At 37.4% G+C, this 21,197-nt stretch overlaps 2 protein-coding genes across 3 annotated transcripts in view; one reads left to right on the forward strand and one right to left on the reverse strand.

Moving 5' to 3' along the window:
- Positions 1–7,394: 7,394 nt before the first annotated feature.
- Positions 7,395–20,825, reverse strand: LOC136855957 (gastrula zinc finger protein XlCGF57.1-like). 2 transcript variants are annotated; one of them, XM_067133505.1, is made up of 3 exons: positions 20,660–20,812; positions 15,927–16,266; positions 14,602–15,137 (listed from the first exon to the last, which is right to left on the reverse strand). In XM_067133505.1, exons 2-3 carry the CDS (start codon positions 16,257–16,259, stop codon positions 14,691–14,693), a joined length of 780 nt encoding a protein of 259 aa, XP_066989606.1. In that variant the 5' UTR covers positions 16,260–16,266; positions 20,660–20,812; the 3' UTR covers positions 14,602–14,690. The 2 variants fall into 2 exon arrangements, with proteins under 2 accessions (XP_066989604.1, XP_066989606.1); XM_067133503.1 differs by lacking the exons at positions 14,602–15,137; positions 15,927–16,266 and adding an exon at positions 7,395–9,830 and having other exon boundaries at positions 20,660–20,825.
- Positions 12,512–21,197, forward strand: part of LOC136855955 (zinc finger protein 26-like) — a 287,328-nt gene continuing 278,642 nt past the window's right edge. The window contains exon 1 of the mRNA XM_067133498.1: positions 12,512–12,707. The gene's annotated coding sequence lies outside the window, so the exon portion shown is untranslated. The remainder of the gene's footprint in view (positions 12,708–21,197) is intronic.

Here is a 21,197-nt window from a genome sequence, read left to right on the forward strand (position 1 = left end):
AATTACTGAACAAGAATGTACATCCTCCAATCAAAACGATCCTCCATTACAGCTCTCATGAATGAATATTCATGTAATTATGAATATTCATTCATGAAATTCATATAAATTCCTTTATTCCATCCGATCTCTCAACATTTACAATATCTTCGCTTTCTAACAAGACTGCTTGAATGTACGACGAATATTTCAGAGTGAAAAACGTTACTCATAGTCCTTCATTACCATTCCCTTCATCATTAGTGATGTGTGTCCCTAGGTAGGCCGGAAAATGAATAATGTATGGTGGGAAGGTATTATTGGATGAAAATTCTGGTTTCGCTTTGATTCCAGGAGAATTGATTGATTGGTTGTCATCTCTCTCTCTCCCAGAGAGACTGACGCCACACAAAGATTCAGTCTTGGTTCTCTCTCTCACATTTCTGGCCATATAAAGATTCAGTCTTGGGTCTCTCTCTCTCTCTCTCTCAATCTTGGGTTCAACCTCTCTCTCCCCTCTCTCTCTCAAAGACTCAGTCTTGGGTTCACTGATGGAGAAACAACTCAAAAAGCAATATTAGTTCCAGATATGGAATTGTTTTATTGGGTGAGGACTTTTTCTCCTCTCTCTCTCTCCCTCTCTCTCTCTCTCTCGGTTTTCCTCCCGTTTTCCAAACCTCAACTGAGCGCGGAATGACATCATAGACCCGTGAAATTCTGAGGCTCCCAGAGAGACTGACGCCACACAAAAGCCACATTTCTGGCCATATAAATAAATTAGACGCCTTGCTAACCAACCCTTATCCCCCAGAGAGTTCAGTTTGGAGAAACATTTGACGAATGTTTTTTCATTGGGAAAAATACCGGGTTTTGGGGTTTAGATATATAAATAAATAAGATAAAAATATATATATATAAGACTAGGTTTTCTTTGGAGTTTTGGAAAAATGGAAGTTTAGATATATAAATAAATAAATAAAAAATATATATATATATATATATATATATATATATATATATATTTCAATTGTTCAATTTTGGTTCTATCTATCTCTCTCTCTCTCTCTCCCTATAACTGGAATTATACCTCATAATTTCCTTTCTACTCACCTCTCTCTCTCTCTCTCTCTCTCTCTCTCTCTCTCCTCTATAATTGGAATTGTACCTAATATTTTCATTCCCACTTACCTCTCTCTCTCTCCTTATAACTTGAATTGTCCCTATTGTATTCCTTTGTATCTCTCTCTCTCTCTCTCTTTCTTTATTTCTTTCTTTCATTCTTCCTCTCCCTCTCTCGCTTTACCTGGAACTATACCTAATTTTTTCCTTTGCAAATCAGTAACGTCCCGGACCTGACAAGACTCTGAACCAACCTGAAATTTTAATGAGCCAAAGATCTGCCTCTGATTCCCCAGAGATCTTCAGCAAAGATGTGTCTTTGTTCTCTGATAAATACTTAAAGCAGGTCGAAAGGTTGGGAAGTTTCTGCGGCGCCATCGAGTTTTCTGGACAGCGTATAAACAAGGCCGCCGAAAATGGATCTATCTTTCGGTGGTCTCGGTTTAATGCTGTATGAGCCGCGGCCCGTGAAACTTTCAGCCGGCCGTGGTGGCCTGCCCTATAGCGTTGCCAGACGCACGGTCATGGGTAATTTTAATCTTACATAGAATAAAAACTATTGAGGCTAGAGGGCTGCACTTTGGGATATTTGGTGATTGGATGGTGGATGATCAACATGCCAATTTCAGTAGTTTTTCTGAAGATCTGAGCCAGAAAAAGTGCGGACAGAAAAAGTGCCAGGAAAAAGTCACAGAAAAGTGTGACAGTTTTTAAGATCTGAGGCGGACAGAAAAAGTGCGGACAGAAAAAGTGCGGACAGAAAAGTGTGGAAAAGTGCAGAAAAAAAGTGCAGACAGAAAAAGTGCAGAAAAAGACAGAAAAAGTGTGGGCAGAAAGGAAAAAGAAAAAGTGCGGACAGAAAAAACGCGGACAGAAAAAGTGCGGAAAAAAGTGTGGGCAGAAAAAGTGCGGACAGAAAAAGTGGACAGAAAAAGTGTGGACAGAAAAAGGTCGGACAGAAAAACAGAAAAAACGCGGACAGAAAAAAGTGCGGACAGAAAAAAGTGCCAACGAACAAACAAATAGTTTCCCTGTACAGAAAACTAAAAGCGAGAAAAAGTCAGGAACTCTACAGTGGAAAAACCATTTAGAAACTGAAGTCTGGAAGAAATAGAATCATTTGTATATAGCTGAATATTTCCTGAGGACAGGATTGTCAAGTGTCTTGTAATTTTTTTGAGATACAGGAATTGTGAAATTCTCTGAAATTCTCTTGGAATAATGTCGACAGGGTAATGTAATCAGATACAATGTTTATGGTTATTTTCATTGTATTTTGATATTTTCTTTCTGTTTGAAATTGACCAGGAATTTATGAACTTGAATATATATATATATATATATATATATATATATATATATATATATATATATATATATATATATATATATATATATATATATATATGCTATACAATATGAATACTATACATCATAATAATATACATAATGACATTCATTGCTCATGGCATATAACGCATAAACGCTATACAATGTAATGAAATATATAATGACATTATCTAAAATTTTTAAAAAAGGTGACTATATATTCCCACATTATATTTCGCAGGAATGATTCTGGCGTCACAAAGCTGAAGGTCAGCGTCAATTTGCAAGGTCAGAAACACTCAAAGAAGTCAGAGTTCAAAGCTTTACTCAAATCATTACAAAATCATTGTAATACAAAACTGCAAAGTAATTACAAAATGTACAAAAAAGTGAGATATTTACAAAACATCACGAAAATGATTGACAGATTGACGTATCACAATACACAATGACAAATTAGTTAGTTAGTTTGAGAAGCTTATGTATACGTAAGTATCTATATGTATGTATGTATGTATGTATATATATATATATATATATATATATATATATATATATATATATATATATATATATATATATATATATATATATATATATATATACATACACATACTGAAACAATGTATAATCACATTAACATATGTCAAATAGTTTTTAGAAAATATTAGGATTGGCTGAAGGTCTTGGGCAAAAAATTGTACATAGACATTTCACATAAACACACATGGAAGCATTATGACCTAGCTGCGATGATATGACCTCTGCAGTTCACGACCTGATTCAGGGTTTTTCTTTGTGACCCTAAGTAGTGACCTGTTTATCTGTTTACAGGTATCTGTGAGTGAGAGAGTTTTGGCCCTAAAAAGTGATTCCTGAACTGGTTTGTGAACGTTTGGCCTAAATTTGAGTCCTGAACTAGTCTGTGAACTTTGGCCCTAAATCTGAGCCCTGAACTAGTTTGTGAACTTTATTTTGGCCCTAATTCTGAGCCCTGAACTAGTTTGTGAACTTTGGACCTAAATTTGAACCCTAAACTGTGCACGTTGGTTCTACATGTGAATCTTGAACTAGTTTGTGGACTTTGTCCCTAAATCTGAGTCCTGTACTAGTTTGTGAACTTGATTCTGGCCCTAAATCTGAGTCCTGAACTAGTTTGTGAACTTCATTTTGGCCCTAAATCTGAGTCCTGAACTAGTTTGTGAACTTTGGCCCTAAATCTGAGCCTTGAGCTAGTTTGTGAACTTTGGCCCTAAATCTGAGTCCTGAACTAGTTTGTGAACTTCATTTTGGCCCTAAATCTGATCCATGAACTAGCTCGTGAACTATCAGCTGATTCAATACTGTCCAGGTCTCAAACCAAAAACCAGTAATTAATTCATTTCTTCACAGAGATTGCTGACAGAGCTGCTGGAACGTGAACTAGACCACTTTTGGAACACAGACCTTGGCCCTGAACTAGTTCATGAACTAAACTTAGCTGGAGCACCTGCACTTCTGACCTATCTCTGACTTTGTTCATTTGTTCAGCACGGCTGCTAATTGAAGCAAGGTAGGATATTCATCTTGTTAACTCTGAGAAGCAACTAGACTACCAAGAAGACATTGAGAATTGAAGCACAATTGATTTTTTGTTCACTTACATACAATTAGATGAGATTAAAACTAGGCCTATATAATTACTTCCCTATTTAAGATCACAATTTAATGACTTGGCTTTGCATATTTGTGGGTTAAGTTGGGTTAAATTGCAACTTTCTAATTTCTACAACAGCTCAAAGATTAATTGTAGCACTTAACTGTGAAGTGAGTTCTAAAGTAAGCCTTAGACCACCCTACTTAAGATCACAATTCAATGACTTGACTTTGCATAATTGTGGGTTAAGTTGGATTAAGTTAGGTTAAGTTGCAACTTTCTACTCACTACTACAGCTCAAACATTAATTGTAGCACTTGACTGTGAGTTGGGCTCTAAATCTACTTCTAAGCTTCTACACAGCTTTGTATGTTTTGATACAAATGGAAATATCACATCAAAATTTGTTTTTTTTTTCTTGCGTCACTCTTAGAGATGATAATAATTATCCAACACGTGATGTTCCCTAGAAAATATATAAGTGCAATCCCACATACATTAAAAATCAGTCCAAGATTACATTTCTTATTTAAAGGTAATTGTAGCCAACAAAACTCACCTTACTTAGTATCAGCATGTGTAATTACATTACATCAATTATACATACATTAAAAATCAGTAGATTGCATTTCTTATTTTAAGGTAATTGTAGCAAGCAAAATCACCCTAATTATTATCAGTTTGTGTAATCACATTACATCAATTACTTCTACAAGACTTCCATTGCTCGTACTGAAGCATCATACTGAAGTATAAATTATATCAATAAAAATATAAATTGTTGAATTATTTGGTAAGGTACAAGGTCTCATATTATACTATTGCTAAAGTAAAAATATTAGTTACTTAAATCTTAACACTGACTAGATAATGTTGAGAGAAATTAAAACATAAATTATGCAAAAAAAAAAAAATCAAGACTTTAAAACAGGGATTATTGATAAATGTAAAAGATATTTACTTGAATTATTCATTAAGGAACATAGACAGAAATATAAATTACTGTAAATTATATGATAGGTCATTAGATTTTTCATAACACGTTACAGACTTGTGGTATAAATAAATATATATATATATATACAGTAAATAATATAATATATATATATATATATATATATATATATATATATATATATATATATATATATATATATATATATATATATATATATATATATATATATATATATATAGTTACAGCAGAAATTTCAGTTACAGTAGAAATTTCACTGACTTTGAATACAGGAAATACAAAAATATATATACTTAAGGTAGAAATTTCACTGACTTTGGGTACAGGAAATTAAAAAATATATAGTTAAAGTAGAAATTTCACTGACTTTGGGTACAGGAAAAATACAAAAAAATACAGTTACAGGAGAAATAACTAACTGACTTGTCTAAGAATAAAGAATGTTGAGCACAATGCAAAAGAAAAATATTAATCCTTACTGTAAATTTATCAGTGTATCAAAATGGACACACAATTCTGTTCATTAAAACTACAACTGACGAGGCGAGATTTCATTCTTTTAAGATTAAAAACTCGTCAAGTTTCCCATTAGACTGAAATGATTTCTTTAAAAACAATTTTATCTGCCACTAAATTAAAACATTTTCTATCTGCCACTAAATTAAAATATTTTCTATTAGGGAAAATTTCAAAAACATGACTGAAAAAACTAAAATTATCTTTGGAATCTGAACTTGTCAAAATTGTCAAAATCTTAACCCCACACACAATTTTATTCGCCATGGAATTAAAGTATTTCCTTTAAAAACAAATTTCAAAATATCACCCAAAGAAGCTAAAATTATCCTTGAAATCCGAACTTGTCAAAATTGTCACAAAAAATAAAAAATCAATTACTATTTCTTTATTATCCACGCCGGGCCTCTCGCTAATCTCGAGCCGCTGAAAAATAATTATTGATAGCTTGCGTTTGACGCTGCGTCGGAGACACAAATTCGTTCGAGCGACGCCCAAGACGTGACACAATACACTGGTGAAAGACGTGACACAAATGAACTGGTGAAAGACAAAAATATCACCATCGTTTTGACAAGAATATCACCATCGTTTTGACGAATCTGTGTACTGCATTTTTGTACGTAAATATTTTTCCGTTATTTCAGGTTTTTTTGTATTTTCTTTCCAATGGCTGTGTTGTTTTGTATCTTGATGCTTTGCAAAGGGTGGAAAAAGCTTTTTTGCTTTTTTTTATCTTGGGATTTCTTAAGCACAGCTACAAAAAGGGGGTGGGTTAGAATGTATTTTAGATAAGTTGCGGTGTTGTCAAGCAACACTGTAGTACAGCTTGGGTAAGACTAGGAGCTAATTCTAATATATATATATATATATATATATATATATATATATATATATATATATATATATATATATATATATATATATATATATATATATATATATATATAACATGCTATTCGGTTTTTATAGTCTGCTTGCTGTTGTCTGAAATAATCCCAGATCTGTATATGGTTGAACGAAATGGGGCCTGGTATTGTGTCTGATTCCACTTCTGAACTGCGACAAAGATATGACAAACTCTGGCACGTGGGCTACAAGCATCATTATATATCACTGGTTAGTGCTAATCTCACTATAATCACTACCATTTTTCATCATTATCATCATGACTAGTATCACTCGACACGCACAAAGACGATTGACAGAACAAAAGATCTCCCTCGCACCAGCCTAACTTCTGAACCTAACTCTTGTGCATGTCTAGAGCAGGATTTGTAAAAAATCACAGTTGCACAATTCCTCCTGTCCTCATTTCCAGCAAGGGAAAGGATTTGAACTACTGAACAGCCTTCTTTTAAGCTGCTGTACCCAATTTATCTTTTGATTGGAGTCCCCCACGCCTTCAACTTTCCTTGTACAGTCCTTGAAGGATATACTGGTTTGGTAAGACACATGCATATTAGAAAGCCCTACAAAATTTGTAAATTGTCGGTTTAAGGCAGTTGCATTAACTATCAATAGTCCAAAAAAGTAACTGGGATCTTTCTTAGACAGTGACCCCAAAGGGTTTTAACTTGGTATGTATCCAGCTCTGCGGCGCGTTTAGTACAAGCCCGCTGGGGACGACCGTAAAAACATAAACAAAAGGCTGTAACTGTCATAAAGATAATGACTCCCCAAAAATATTAGTCCTTGTGGGTCACTATCCAGGAAAGATCCAAGAAAGACCCAGTAACTAAAACAATTCCTCTTTTGAAGAGTCAATTTGAATCAACTTTCAGTCTCAGTTTTAGAAGTTGCTGGCTTCTTCTAGTTTAACCTCAAGACAAAGCTATGTTTATGATCACAATGTTTGCTGGCTGCTTACCTGTCAAAAAAATGGCACCATCGTCGTGATGATCGGGTAGAGAAAGCAGCACCTTACCTAAGAAGCTCTTGGGAATTATCACAATGTGCTATTTGTATACGTACCTAATCGCGTAATCGCAATGTCGTTGATTCTAAGATTGTGCAATGTTCACCTAACACTTATCAAAGAGTTACTGCAATACAATCTGAATACACCTTACAATTTATTCTGCATATTTCATTTAACTGTCAACACCCAAAAACACTTATTCCCTTGAAAGACTTAACCTGTCAACATGATATGTGTTCTTCAGGCCTGGACTAGTTCCGCTTCTAAAGGCATCATTGCGATGCTCTGGACCAGGGTTTCTGCACAGCCATATGACACTGCTTGATCAATCAATCAATCAAGATTCCACTTCCATTCCCTAACGTATCAACTTCTTCAATGACAAGCTCTTGTTCAAACTCCACTTGAGTCTCTCCTAGCGATATCTCTTGGTAACACGGGTCATCTTTGGTCAGCCACAAGTCTAAGTCGTTGCTACAGCCATCGGTGCTCCTCAGCGGATCACCAGCGTCGATTCTAATTTCCACTGACTCTAAGCTTTCAACGAAGGGAAGATATTCAATCACGTTGCCCAGTTCTTCCCTAACGTACAGTAACTTGATGCCGTCAATCTCCGGGGGCAAAGGTTCAGCTTGTTCTGCAGACAGTGCCTGTGGTTGTTCTTTCTTTACGTGTGTCTCTCTGTGAGCCTTCAGTTTCGCTTTAGTGGGAAACTTCTGCTTACAAACGCTGCATTCAAGAGAACTTTTATTTGTATGCGCTTTATTAACGTGGTGCAAGAGGTCGCGCCTCAGGCAAAACCGACGCAGGCATACGTCGCACTGGAACGGCTTCTCACCGGAGTGAGTCCTCAAATGATATGCAAGGTTACTCCTGTGAGAAAACCTCTTATCACAAACTTGGCATACAAATGGCTTTTCTCCTGAATGAGTTCTGTTATGAAAGACAAGGTAAGACTTTAAAGCAAATTTCTTATCACAAACGTTACAAGCGAAGGGCTTCTCACTAGAGTGCATTTTGGTGTGGTAGGCCAGACTCCCCCTCTGCGCGAACCTTCTGCCGCAGACGTTGCATTCGAACGGTTCTTCCCCTGTGTGCACTCTCTTGTGCGACACAAGGGCGCTTCTACGAGTGTACTTCTTATCGCATTCCGTGCAGGCAAAGGGCTTTTCCCCGGTATGGTCTCTCGCGTGACGGATGAGATCGCTCTTGCGAGACCACTTCTTCCCGCAGACGGTACACGCAAAGGGCTTTTCCCCGGTGTGGATTCTCGTGTGGGTCACCAGTTCGCCCCTCAGCGAGAACTTCCTCCCGCAGACGGTGCATTCGAACGGCTGGTCCCCCGTGTGAATCTTGAGATGGTTCGCCAGGTGTCGCTTCCTGGTAAACTTCTTCTTGCATGTCTCGCAGACGAACTTCTCCGCGACCTTGTGAGTCTTCGCGTGGGATACGAGATCGATCCTCCTGAAGAACTTCTTGCCGCACGCCGTACACGAGTAGGGCTGTTCGCCCGAGTGAAGTTTGGTGTGCGAGATGAGACAGTCCCGCCTGGAAAACTTCCTTTCGCAGATGGTGCACGCGAACGGCTTGTCACCGGTGTGGATTCTCTCGTGTCTTTGCAATCTGTACCTCTTGGAAAACTTCTTTCCACAGACATTACACTGCAGCCCCCTTGGAGGGGGCTCTTGATGGCCATTGTAAGGATGGTCATCATTGCTGGTCAAGTGCTTTTCAACCAGACTAACTGGAATGTCCGACACATCGCCAGCCAGCGGGACGCTTCCGGACGAAGAACACACATCATGCGCAAAGTTATCCATTTTGGAACGAAAGCTCTGTTGGTATTTCCATTCAAATGGAAATCAATTTTACACATACCTATGAGACAAGGACAGTGCCACTAGCCTCTGACTCTAAATTTGACTCCCATACTTCAAAAAATACACACGACTATTAAAAGGACATTACAAAATACCCCTCGCGTCATTTGGAAAATACAAAACCTAACTCTACTACGCTCCCTCACATGATTCACGACAGATTAAAGAAAGACTCAGGGTTGTTTCAGTGCTCTAAATTCTCCACAGCCTGAAATGTTAAACCTAACTGGAATTGTGTGACTAGTAAGTGAATCATTATCGGTGGACTGGTCTTGAAAGAATTTGATGGCGTACAAACTCCGCTGACATCTTGTAGCATTGCGGATTCCAGGTCGACATGTAGAAGGATTACTAGTTGTTGAGATATATGACACTGAATATCTTGAGCTTCATACTGCTTTGTACTTAGAAGGCCACAGTACATCACGTTGAATTAACTCCTCACTACATGCTTGGAAACCCCCACTCCATTATCTGGGAAGACAGGAAATAGGTTTCACAATTTCAGGGAATTAGAGCAAAAAATTATCATACTTATCAATCAGCTTTATGGAATAGATAGCAGTTTATAAATATAAATACTCGGGATGAACAGATTTGAGGAAAAAGGAATTAGGGTAGGGCAAGAAACTGATCTAACATCACAGTGACATGAATATATATTTAAAGACTGAGAGAAGTTGAGATGTAAAATTTGGATTCCTTCATCATTTCGAAAAACAGGACCTAGTAAAATGAAACCAATTTGAGAAGTATCTTGCTAAAATAAACAATGAGATGAATAACTGCACGATGGTCTTATTAAGGGCACTTATTAATATCCTCTTCGGCATAAAAAAGAGGTATTTATAAAAGCAAGAAAATGAACAAGTGAATTTGTATACACTAGACTCAGCGCACAAGAAATATGAGTCTATATAATAATGTTTTAACTCCTTAATATACATTTACCCGGAAGTCACTGTAAAGCTATTTGCCTTCCTTTTAAGAGTTAAATCTGAACCTTATTGCCACCTTGCATAAGAGTCATTGTAGGCTGCAGTTCAGTCTCAATAACCAGTTCTTAGGAGAACCGGGATAACTCCCTTTTTCAGACTAATGCAAACAAAAGTTTAATTAAAATCGATGCAATAGGTTATTGACAGACTCTAGGAAAACATGAAATTGTGATGGAACAGTTTATAGGATGTTTGGTTTAACGAGAGAGAGAGAGAGAGAGAGAGAGAGAGAGAGAGAGAGAGAGAGAGATCTAATTATGTAGGACTAGAAATTATTTCAATCATTTCATCAAATTCCTCCTCAAGTTTATTCCGATATGTAAACAAAACCTATACTTTGAGAGAGAGAGAGAGAGAGAGAGAGAGAGAGAGAGAGAGAGAGAGAGAGAGAGAGATATGAGCAGCGATACGTAAACAATACAGACATGCACAAGAAATATTAGACCTCGTATCACCGTGACAAATCTCGACTCGTACCAACACTGGACCCTCGCAGTGGTTTATCTAAATGGCAAATCTTTTCTTCATGGGTCATATTGATAAGGGCAATGTGTCCAGGATGACACAGAGGTCATAAAATGTCTCCAAATGGACATTTGGAGACATTTACGGAGCAGGAAGCTTACGCAAGGAGGTGTAAGGATCTATAACTTGGTTGAATGTGCTCTCTCTCTGATGGATGGTGGAGCCAAAGGTTTTGAGTTGGTCTTCTTGAGAGAGAGAGAGAGAGAGAGAGAGAGAGAGAGAGAGAGAGAGAGAGAGAGAGAGAGAGAGAGAGAGAGAGAGAATGTCATACTGTCCAACATTTCTCACTCCAACTTGTCATAAGTTTGATCTTATCCTCTGCTCAGTCAAGAAAACTCTTTAATTGCATAAATATAGGCCTATCATCTCCTTCCCAGCCTATCTTAAACACCAAGCCCTTGCATTAAAGAATTTCTACAACGTATATATCATAATTACACTCCTTTAAAAGCATTAGTCCTATATGTAAATTAGTCTATTCTTCTAAAGAATTTTTGTGTTGTTCCCTGTACTGTGAAATGTAGATACAGTTTTCTTGAACTCTGTAACTATCGTATTACAGTTCTTCGTAGTGCTCAGGCAAACACAAGTCATGTAGACTATCCACGCGCATTCACAAACATGCAAAACAAACTTTTAACATAGACATGCAACTAAGTAAACTTATAAATAACAAACCAGCAATAATTGTACTTACTCATAACAGCAAAGATTATAGGCCTATAAGTAGACATGACAGTACTTCCAAGTAGGGAGCATCACGGTATATAGAGAATTACAATAATTGTTCAGTTTTAGACACTGTTTATTTAATTCAAGGTCTAAGAGTAAGGCAGTTGATTGTAAAATTGGATGTACTTATTTATGGGACTTAGAATACTTTTGTTTTGATTCAATTCATAATAAAAAAGGCCTCTGATTTTGCTTAATTTTGACTCTCATCTAAGAAAAGGTAATACCTCGAATTTTCGCGAGGTCAGGTTCCAGAGCCGAGTCACTAGAAACATGCTAATATAAATGCTTATTTCTAGAGTTTAAGCCGTAAATATGGCCCAAAATCATGCTCCCAAAGCACTTTAATTTCATTTTTAAAAAGTTAACTTCATACATTACCCTTAAAAAGAGAGAAATAAAAGAGAATGTAAAGAAATATACTGGTTTTATTAAGTGTGGTTACCGTGAAGATCAGACGAAAATGGAGGAGTTCATTTCGTGTTTAATCGCTTAACTTAACCCCTACGGACTTAATGCTACAATTTATCGTTAAATTTAACTTACACGCTGTCCTACACTTTATCTCTTCCTCTCTCGCTCTCTTTCTCTCTTTGGGAATGAATTGATTACACATATCTTCGTTATCATCGTCTCAATCATCGAATGAATTCGTGGTGGCCTGGATTCGTGGGGACCGACCCACTTTGGGCTTTCGGGACCGTGTTCAGTGCATGCATATTTTGGCCGAGTTATACGGTAAAACGCGGCTTATTTGGCGGAATAAAACGTATTTAGAGATTATTTACTTGTTATTATCGTCCTTATAACGTATTTAATCCAGTTTAACCTCGTTACGGTTCGTTTTATTGCGACTATCGAACGGTATCTTAGTGGCCTCTGCCGTGACGTCATCGTCCATCTTCGAGAAGAAATGGCGCCAAATCGAACCTCGCATCCCATTTGTGCCGACAGAAATGCCGCCAATTTCCGTCGTTTAAACGAAGTTGAATTATTCAGTGCGAAATGTGCTTACTAAATACGTCGTGATGAAGGAGGCAATTAAGAAAATATCGGATGACGTGGGAAAAGCGACAATAAAAGCGAAAGAGATTAGGTATCGTATGGTTTATCGTCATCTTGTCTGGTGACTGATAAGAAATCTTTCTCTCTCTCTCTCTATGTCTGTGTGTCTGTATTGCAAGGCTGTTGATTGGGATTCTCTCTCTCTCTCTCTCTCTCTATGTCTGTATGTATTGCAAGGCTGTTGATTGGGATTCTCTCTCTCTCTCTCTGTCTGTATGTATTGCAAGGCTGTTGATTGGTATTCTTTCTTTCTCTCTCTCTCTCTCTCTCTCTCTATGTCTGTATGTATTTCAAGGGTGTTGATTGGTAACTCGTAACTTAAAAGAAATCTTTCTCACACTCTCTCTCTCTCTCTCTCGATTTATTTTAAGGGTGTTGATTGGTAACTGGCAACTTACACGATCTCTCTCTCTCTCTCCTTATTCCAAGACTGCTTCTCGGTCACTCAAAAGGAAATCATTTGATTAATTACTTTAAAATAATCTTCGTTATGACTTGATTTCATTCGGTGGCGTTGTAGCCTCGATGACGTCACATCTCTCTCTTTGGAAAGAAGCAAAAAGGCGTCACAGAGTATATGGTCTGAATACTGCCTATTCAAGAGAGACGTCTAGTCCCGTACAATATCAATGAATAAAGTTAAATTGGAATTGGGAACAGGTTCAATTATTTACAAAAAAAGGCGGGATATTGGCCTAGGCCTATAGTACCAAATTGTGTATCACGCGTAAATATATATTTTTTTATATTTTATTATATGATTTGGACTCACAACTGTCTATAAATAGCACATAGGCCTATGCATAGTCTGTTCATATTCCGGCCAGATCCGCACATACGATCACCTGTCAGTCGGTCGGAAGAACTGTCAGGCCTTCAGTTCTGGCGAGTGGACTGACTTAGCCATAAGTTTTAAGGCCAGATTCGATGGCCTGACAGGTGGACTGACAGGTAAACCGGCTCTTATGCAAGGTTTTCCTCCTGTTACACCTTTCAGACCTTTCTGCTGTCAGTTTCCGTTCCGTAGGTCCCAGCACTTGGCCTCTGGCCTAAATTCTATATTCCTGCCTTCCTAAGAGCGGTATACATTCTGTATGCAACAAGCATATGACAGTAGCCATTTTGGCAACAGCCTTAATCAGGCCTGTTGCTCCCCATAAAGTAGGCTATTAGTTGCAAGCTTCTGTGTCTAGGTTATACAGTACTTCATTCCGAGTACTCATTTATACACTGTAAAATGAATTATCCTTAGTACTGACTCACAGTAATGGTTCTACAGTAGACCTGCCATTTGCAAGTCTAGCTGGAGTTAAGACAACATAACCTGAGTGTTATGTAGCAATGTAGGCAGTTTCTGTAGCACCTACAGGAATATTTTTTGTGTAAAAAAATGAATAATAAAACCTTATGCTTTGTGCAAGGTTTCTACAGAGTAAACTGCCTTGGGCAGAAGTCATTGGCATGAAATAACACAAAACAATCTTTTTTTAAGAAATTGGTTTTAAGATGCATGGACCTCATTTATCAACTGGACTTATGGGCCTACATTCTCCTGTAGCCTTTTCAGATGATGACTGGCTTGCTTGACACTGTACCAGGACTGGAGATATAAAAATTATGGTTCAATTTTACTAAAAACTCAAAAACAAACCATTCGGGGTCTTTTTAGGTCTAGCATTGTGGTTTTTTTTTTTTTTTTGCTATTTTCATAGATGCTAACCCAAAACCAAAGTATTCTGGGCCTTCTTATTTCTTATATTGTAATTTTTTTCACAAAATTCATACCTTTTAACCTTTGTGATCCAAGATATTAGGCGTATAATGCCTCTAGTAATCACTGCTCTAAAGAGAGTACTGTACATAACACATCCCTTCCTGAGAATGCATCATCTTACCACTACGACGGATGGCAGTAAGAGCGAAGATATCGAATCGCACTTTATTGGGAAGAAATACAACCTATTAAGACATCAGAAGTTATGGACACGTGTACCGTACAAACAGAGGCCGCCGGCTAGCAATTCATGAACTCCTCCGACTTGCACACCTCGTCGTTGGAGCTTCTCGAGCAGTTCGAACAGTCCGCGTTGGTCCTGGGCATCTGGTCGTACTTCCCCAACTGCGCCTCGAAGAGAATGTTACTGATCAGCTGCTGCGTTTTGATCTTTGCGTATTTCGTGGGCAGGTTCCGGAGCTTCTTGGCGACGAGCTCTCCGAAGAGCTCGTGCTCGTCCTTCTCCTGCAGCCGCTTCTGCATGTGCTGGGCGGCGCTGAAGGCCTCCTCCGCCAGTATCTCGTCGCGCTGCCGCTTCAGCAGCTTCTTCTTTATGTTCATGATGGGGTCGTCATCCTGCGTGTTGCTCACCACGCACTCGAATAGTCTGGGTTCGTCTCCGTCGCCGCTCACCATGGATTCCATACCTATATCATTATTACTGGAAGACTGTTCATTTGTAAAATCCTGCAAAGCAAAATGAACTAAAATAAATGAGGTGAAATTAAAATAAAAATGAAATTAAAATGAAAATTTAATTTTCTGAACGTTAGATTTAGTTTTAGGCTGGAACTTTGCCAGAATAGGGTATTCTCTTCTGTTAATTGCCAAAGAAGATCAAGCATATGATTACCAAACGCACGGAGGGACCAAAACGCAATATTGAACTGATCATAAGTTTTATGAGATAGAAAACTGCTTTTTCAGAACATTTTGTAAATAAAACATCACTGTATACTCTCATATACAGGTATCTGTAAATGCCTTGGACAGGGGCTATGAGATGCACAAGATTGCTGGCAACTTCTAGCATGTGATACAATAATGCCACTGTATATACATCTAATAGTGATGCAATTTGTTTATCAGTCACTGTTTCAACATTTTTTCCTGGACGTTTAAATAAAAAAGTCCAAAAACATTTTTATTTTGTCAAACACATTCCCTCTGGGGGTTAGTAAACAGCTGCCAAACTAGTGGATATCTTTCTCACTTCCTCTTACATGGAAAGATGTATTTATTTATTAAGTCAAATTAATGATTCTTCTACAGGTAATATTGGAAGAGTGCTTTGACTGTGTAAGGCCCAATCAAATGAGTAACAAGAATTCTAAAGAATTCTACAGTACAAGGTACTGTTTATTGGTTTTAATAAAAAATTAAAATTTAATGCATAAATGTGGCCATCGTATGACTTTCATTGCAACAATGTCAAGCGGATTAGTAGCAAAACTCAACGGAAAAATGGCTGCGTACCTGTAGTCCCGCCTCGAAAGCGGGGTGCTTATTCCGCTCGAGCAGAAACTTAAGGCTCTCAAAGGCGAACCAAGAGCTGTTGTATATAATCCCGTAGCCCTGCGCGACTTTCTTTTCCCTCATCTTCTTCACCTCTCGGTAAAACTGAGAGATGAGGTTTTTCATCTTTTTCTCGACCTCAATGCGCTCCTTCTGCATGCACTCCGAGATCGCCTTCCAGGCGTCCGTCTTTTTGGCCCGGTTTTTGAATTCCTCGTCCCACGGATCCCAGAGGATTGTGTGCGAGCGGTACAAGTCGATCAGCGTCGCGACTTCCTCCCGCGTCCACTCCATTGGGAATCTGGGACAATACGGAAAACAAGGCATTAGTACTGGTGCAGTACTGCGTCTCTCTCTTTTGGAAAAGTCATAACAGTAAACTAACGAAATGCAAAACATCTTTCAGTCGTTCTCCTTTTCCATATACACAAACCATTTGTTTTGTCTGCTTTGGTTAAAGGCCCAGTCGAGGACAGCCAAGCTGCGTGCCGAATGCTGTAGTTGCTTGAGCAAGCAAAGCCATGGCCAAGTGATTAACATTCCAAACTGAGTAGCTGTTGGACAAGAGCATGAAATTCCACCGTCAAGTTCTCCTGTTCCTCATTTCTGTAAAAGGTTTGTATCAATGGACTTTTGAAACGCAGAGTACAGTAATTCAAATTTTCCAAGTGCCTTACAATTTAAAAGGCTCATATTATGGCCGAGAAGCTATTCGGGAAGGAGGCTGTGAGTGACTCATATGAGTTCTTGAGCTGTCGTTAAAGTTTAACCAGTAGTACCATTTGGTAATGGGCATTCATAATTTAGTTCATAGCTACAGTCAATTTTAGTATTTCTTTTTTCACACACACCTTATACGTGTACCCTAAGTGCGGTAGTCGCTCTTGATCTAAAGTAACTTACACTTAAACCCCATACGGTAAAACAAAGATGGGTTTGAATTTCTGTTGGAACTAAAAAGCTTAATGTGCAAGCAGCGATTACACTGTCTGTGTATCAACAAGTACCGACCGTATCAAAAACAGTTTCCATTACCGTGTTAAACTGTGTTTAACTTCAGCACCTAACTGCACTTAAAAGCAGTTAGAGTATAAGCATTAACTTTGCTAAAGTATAAGCTTTAACCTACAAGAGAAAACAGTCTCCATTAGTGAGGAACCTTTCCTCTAAGAAGCTCATTTTCTCAATGGAAATGAGACTGTAATCACGTCAAGTCTCCTATGGGGGGCAACGTGGGAACAAGATGTCTGCTAGGTACAAGAAGTGCATGAGCACGTCTTTTTAGGGTATTTAATCTATAATTAAGAGGTCTGTACAAGGAATGCATTCATGAGGTTTAGGCTAGGAACCCGCTACTGTAGAATCCTGACACTGTTTCTGAACTAATGCCTCTTTGCTTTACAAGGGGGTTTCATAACTACACACCCAGCAGGTGACCTCAAACCTTAGCAGATGAGCTGACAAAACCCTACACAAATTCCTGCGACTAGTCCCCATTCTGTGTTCTGCTGCCACTCCTATAACGCATAAGATGTCTTAATGAAATGGTGACATTAGACTTGCCATAACTACAATTCTCTCCAGAAAGTATCAATAAACCTGTCCAGTGCAAGACCAACACCCTTTAAGAACAGACTATGACACGTGCCATAACTGATTTGTTGCATACAGTACACGAAGTATATTACGGAATACTCCTATAACCATTCTGACACAAGACAGCAAACTGAATACAAGACCAACACCCTTTAAAGAATACACAAATACACACGTGTGCCATAAATGAAGTGTTGCATACAGTATACAGTGTACATTACTGAGTGTTGTACAGTCAAATTTAATGAACAGTACAGTTCTGTGGATTTAGAATCACAAAATTCACAAATGCACAGGAAATCAATTACTCTTCGTTATAATGACAACAACAGACAGTGTCTCGGAATGCAGCCTGTCTTCTATATCCAAACTAGAGTATTCAGGTTACTTTATCCCACAACAGCGAGTAAAATTCCTGTGATATGTCAAATAAAAACAAATAACTAAAATATGGAGCTTAAAATCCCATAAAAAATATTTACAAAAGCCATGATAACATCTAAATAAATGGTTTTATGTGATAATTAAAACTGAAAATAATAAAATATAAGTTTCCATGATAGAAAAATGATGTAAAGAAACGCAATTTAAGATGTACAATGAAAATAAGTTAAAATTCTATATCAGTGGATCTATTACAACCATTTTTGTTGCAATGTTGCTTATATATTGTTGCTGGCTTGCAATCTGGGCAGAGTAAACTGCATAATATGAGGTTTGTATCTGCCCAGTGTAACAAAAATGAATCTTGGTTTGTACATTCACACAGGCCACAAAAATCTACCACATTTACATTTGATTGCTACAAGAAAAACAACAGAATATAGAAATATTAACGAAAATATATTAACAAGTTTAGCAAGATCAACACAATTCTGAAATAAAACAGCTAGCTTTTAAGTACACATGAAAACAACATTTAACAAATGCAGACATGGTCACATCAAATCAAGAGCACTAATGACAGAATATAAAAAAGTAAAGCATTATAACAGCTCTAAAATCTACAGCGCATGCCTACAACTTATACACCAAGGGAAGCTACAGTGTGCAGAAGTTACATAGAAAATACCAAACTGTTATGATTTGATATTTCAAGAATTTAAGAAATTGCTCTCAGCAAAATGTACTCCTGATGCATAACATCACTACTGGATGAAATAAACTACATTTAGAAAGGCATTAGCCTACAAAACACATAAAATAAATTACATGCATATGTTTGTCATTAATTTTAATATATAATTATTTATTTTATTAAACAGAGCACAGTGCGAAATGCCAACAAGCTGTCTACTTAACATCTAACAAAATTACCCAGAAAGCTTTAAAACTCAAGCTATAAATGTACTCAATATCACCTATAAAGTACGTTTGTATTGTAAAGTAGTGTCCTGTCTTAGTGGAAATATCTTTATTAGTCTATAAAATCCAGTATAAATATTTTGTGTATGTATGTGTGTATGCCAAGGCCATAATTTGGAAAAAATACACATTTTGGGAGGGAAGGCCACCTTACATGACGTAATATGCACATTTTATTATAATTTCAAGAGATAATAAAATAAATCACAAAAATAATCACAAAATACAAGAACACTCATCATCACATAATATACACTATGTAAAATAGTTAATACTGTATTTATAATTTCATATATATACAGTAAGACCTATACTTTCATATTGGTAGCCTATGAAACATACAGAAACATTAACGCTGATATCGAACGTTCCGAATTGCATTTCTTCAGATAACCTAATATATGAATTTTAGTTAGTCTGTTCCTACTGTCTAATGCTTTAGCCTATGTCATAAGTAACTTATAGCAAATAAACATCACATTCTTGGCCACTAGTAGGCTATATGTCATTTTGGGCTATCTTAACCTTCTGTTGATTACGTGATCTTTAGGCTAGCACAGGTTACGCAGTTGAAATGACGTAAATAGAAGTGAAACGGTGAAAAGGATCTGTCAGAGAAATGCTTATCAATTCTCCTCTGTCTTGATAAGTAATTTATAAGTTATTATACTTAATATAAATACAGCCTTAACTTCTGACCGATGGCGCGACACCCTTGGTTAGGTTAGGCTGCGACGTATCCCTAATATTACAGTTACCACTGAGACTCTAGTTAATTGTGCCAAGCCGAGATTCAAGCAACTGCGATTTTACACATCAGTATCATTTGACGCTTCTTTCTTATGACCAGGCGGCATCAGCTTCTAAAATATATAATATGCTGCCGTCTAAGCTAGGGTAATGCCCGTCTGAAACTGAAACAGTGCATAAAGAATGAAATCACTTGAAAACTGTTGCAGGGAATGATGATTATCATCATCTTTTCACAGAGGAAAATATATTTACTTTATAATTTATGTACGAAATATACTTATATTATAACGTGCATGACTTTAAATTAAGTTCAGAAGTGAGATCAACAGATTATTTTTGGGACCATTTCAGTTTCTTGACGGACCGTCCAGGTTAGGCTATAGGCTATACTTTCTGAATGTGGTATATAGATCATAAATTACGTACTTGTTCATTTTTTATGTTTATTTAACTTAAAATAAAGACAGTTTTGATCAAAATTAGCAATTTATAAATTACGAAGGACGCTAATTACCCTACTACCCTATGCGAGGGTACAGCCTAGCCTGGGATATGATACCCCTACCCCATTACATACCTCACTAAGCTCTACAACCAAACGTTCACTCAAGTAACCTAACCTACTTATAAATCCACTTAAAAGTCAAAAATAAATATATAAGTGACAATTCAACCTAATTTTAAGAAAGGGTTTAGCATAACAAGCATAATGGGGTGTAGCCTAACCTAGGGCAGACCACACTTAACCCATTAACATAACTACGACCAGGCGTTCACTTAAGTAGCCTAACCTACTTATAAATCCACTCAGAAAGCAAAATAAGAGTTATAAGTGATAATTCAACCTTACTTAAATAAGGGCCGAGCCTTACCCCACGGCAGCGGCCTGACCCCTTCCGTACGTCTGAGATAAACTACTTAAGCCACTCGCGACACTTATTTAAGTCGTTCACCACTTAAAACTTTACATATTCACTTACCTGAAGGGGCTGAAGGTTCCCGACGCCTCAGAAAACGCCTTTTTTCCCTCTTTGTTTACGTTCGCTCGCCGCTTCTGTTGACTTCTTTTGTTTTTTTGTTTTGTTTACCTTTTCGTGAGCGTCGTCTGTCGCCTTCCGAGGGGGTGGTTGGGAATGGCGTCGGGTTTGTAACGGCCCACCCTCTTTTTCGATTTCCGTCGTTGTTTGTTGGGTTTTAATGGTGTTTTAACGGTTTTTGCGGAGATTTTAAGGTATGTTTTGTATGTATACGTGTACTAAAATGGTTTAATACTGTATTAAATCTTTTTTTAGGCATAAAACCGTGGAAATTACTGCTTTTTTTTATAACTTTTCCTTCAAAGGTAGGCTTTCGCGGCCCACCTCTTTGCTATTTCCGTCGTTGTTTATCGGGTTTTGACGTGGTTTAAGAGCGTCTCAGGTTATGTTTTATAACTGTTTGTTTATGAGAATACTTTATAACAATTTTAGATCAACATTTTAATAAATAAAACCACGTAAACAGTATTCTATACTCTTT

The sequence above is a fragment of the Macrobrachium rosenbergii genome, chromosome 33 (assembly GCF_040412425.1).
Source record: "Macrobrachium rosenbergii isolate ZJJX-2024 chromosome 33, ASM4041242v1, whole genome shotgun sequence".
In the NCBI taxonomy this organism is placed as follows: domain Eukaryota; kingdom Metazoa; phylum Arthropoda; class Malacostraca; order Decapoda; family Palaemonidae; genus Macrobrachium; species Macrobrachium rosenbergii.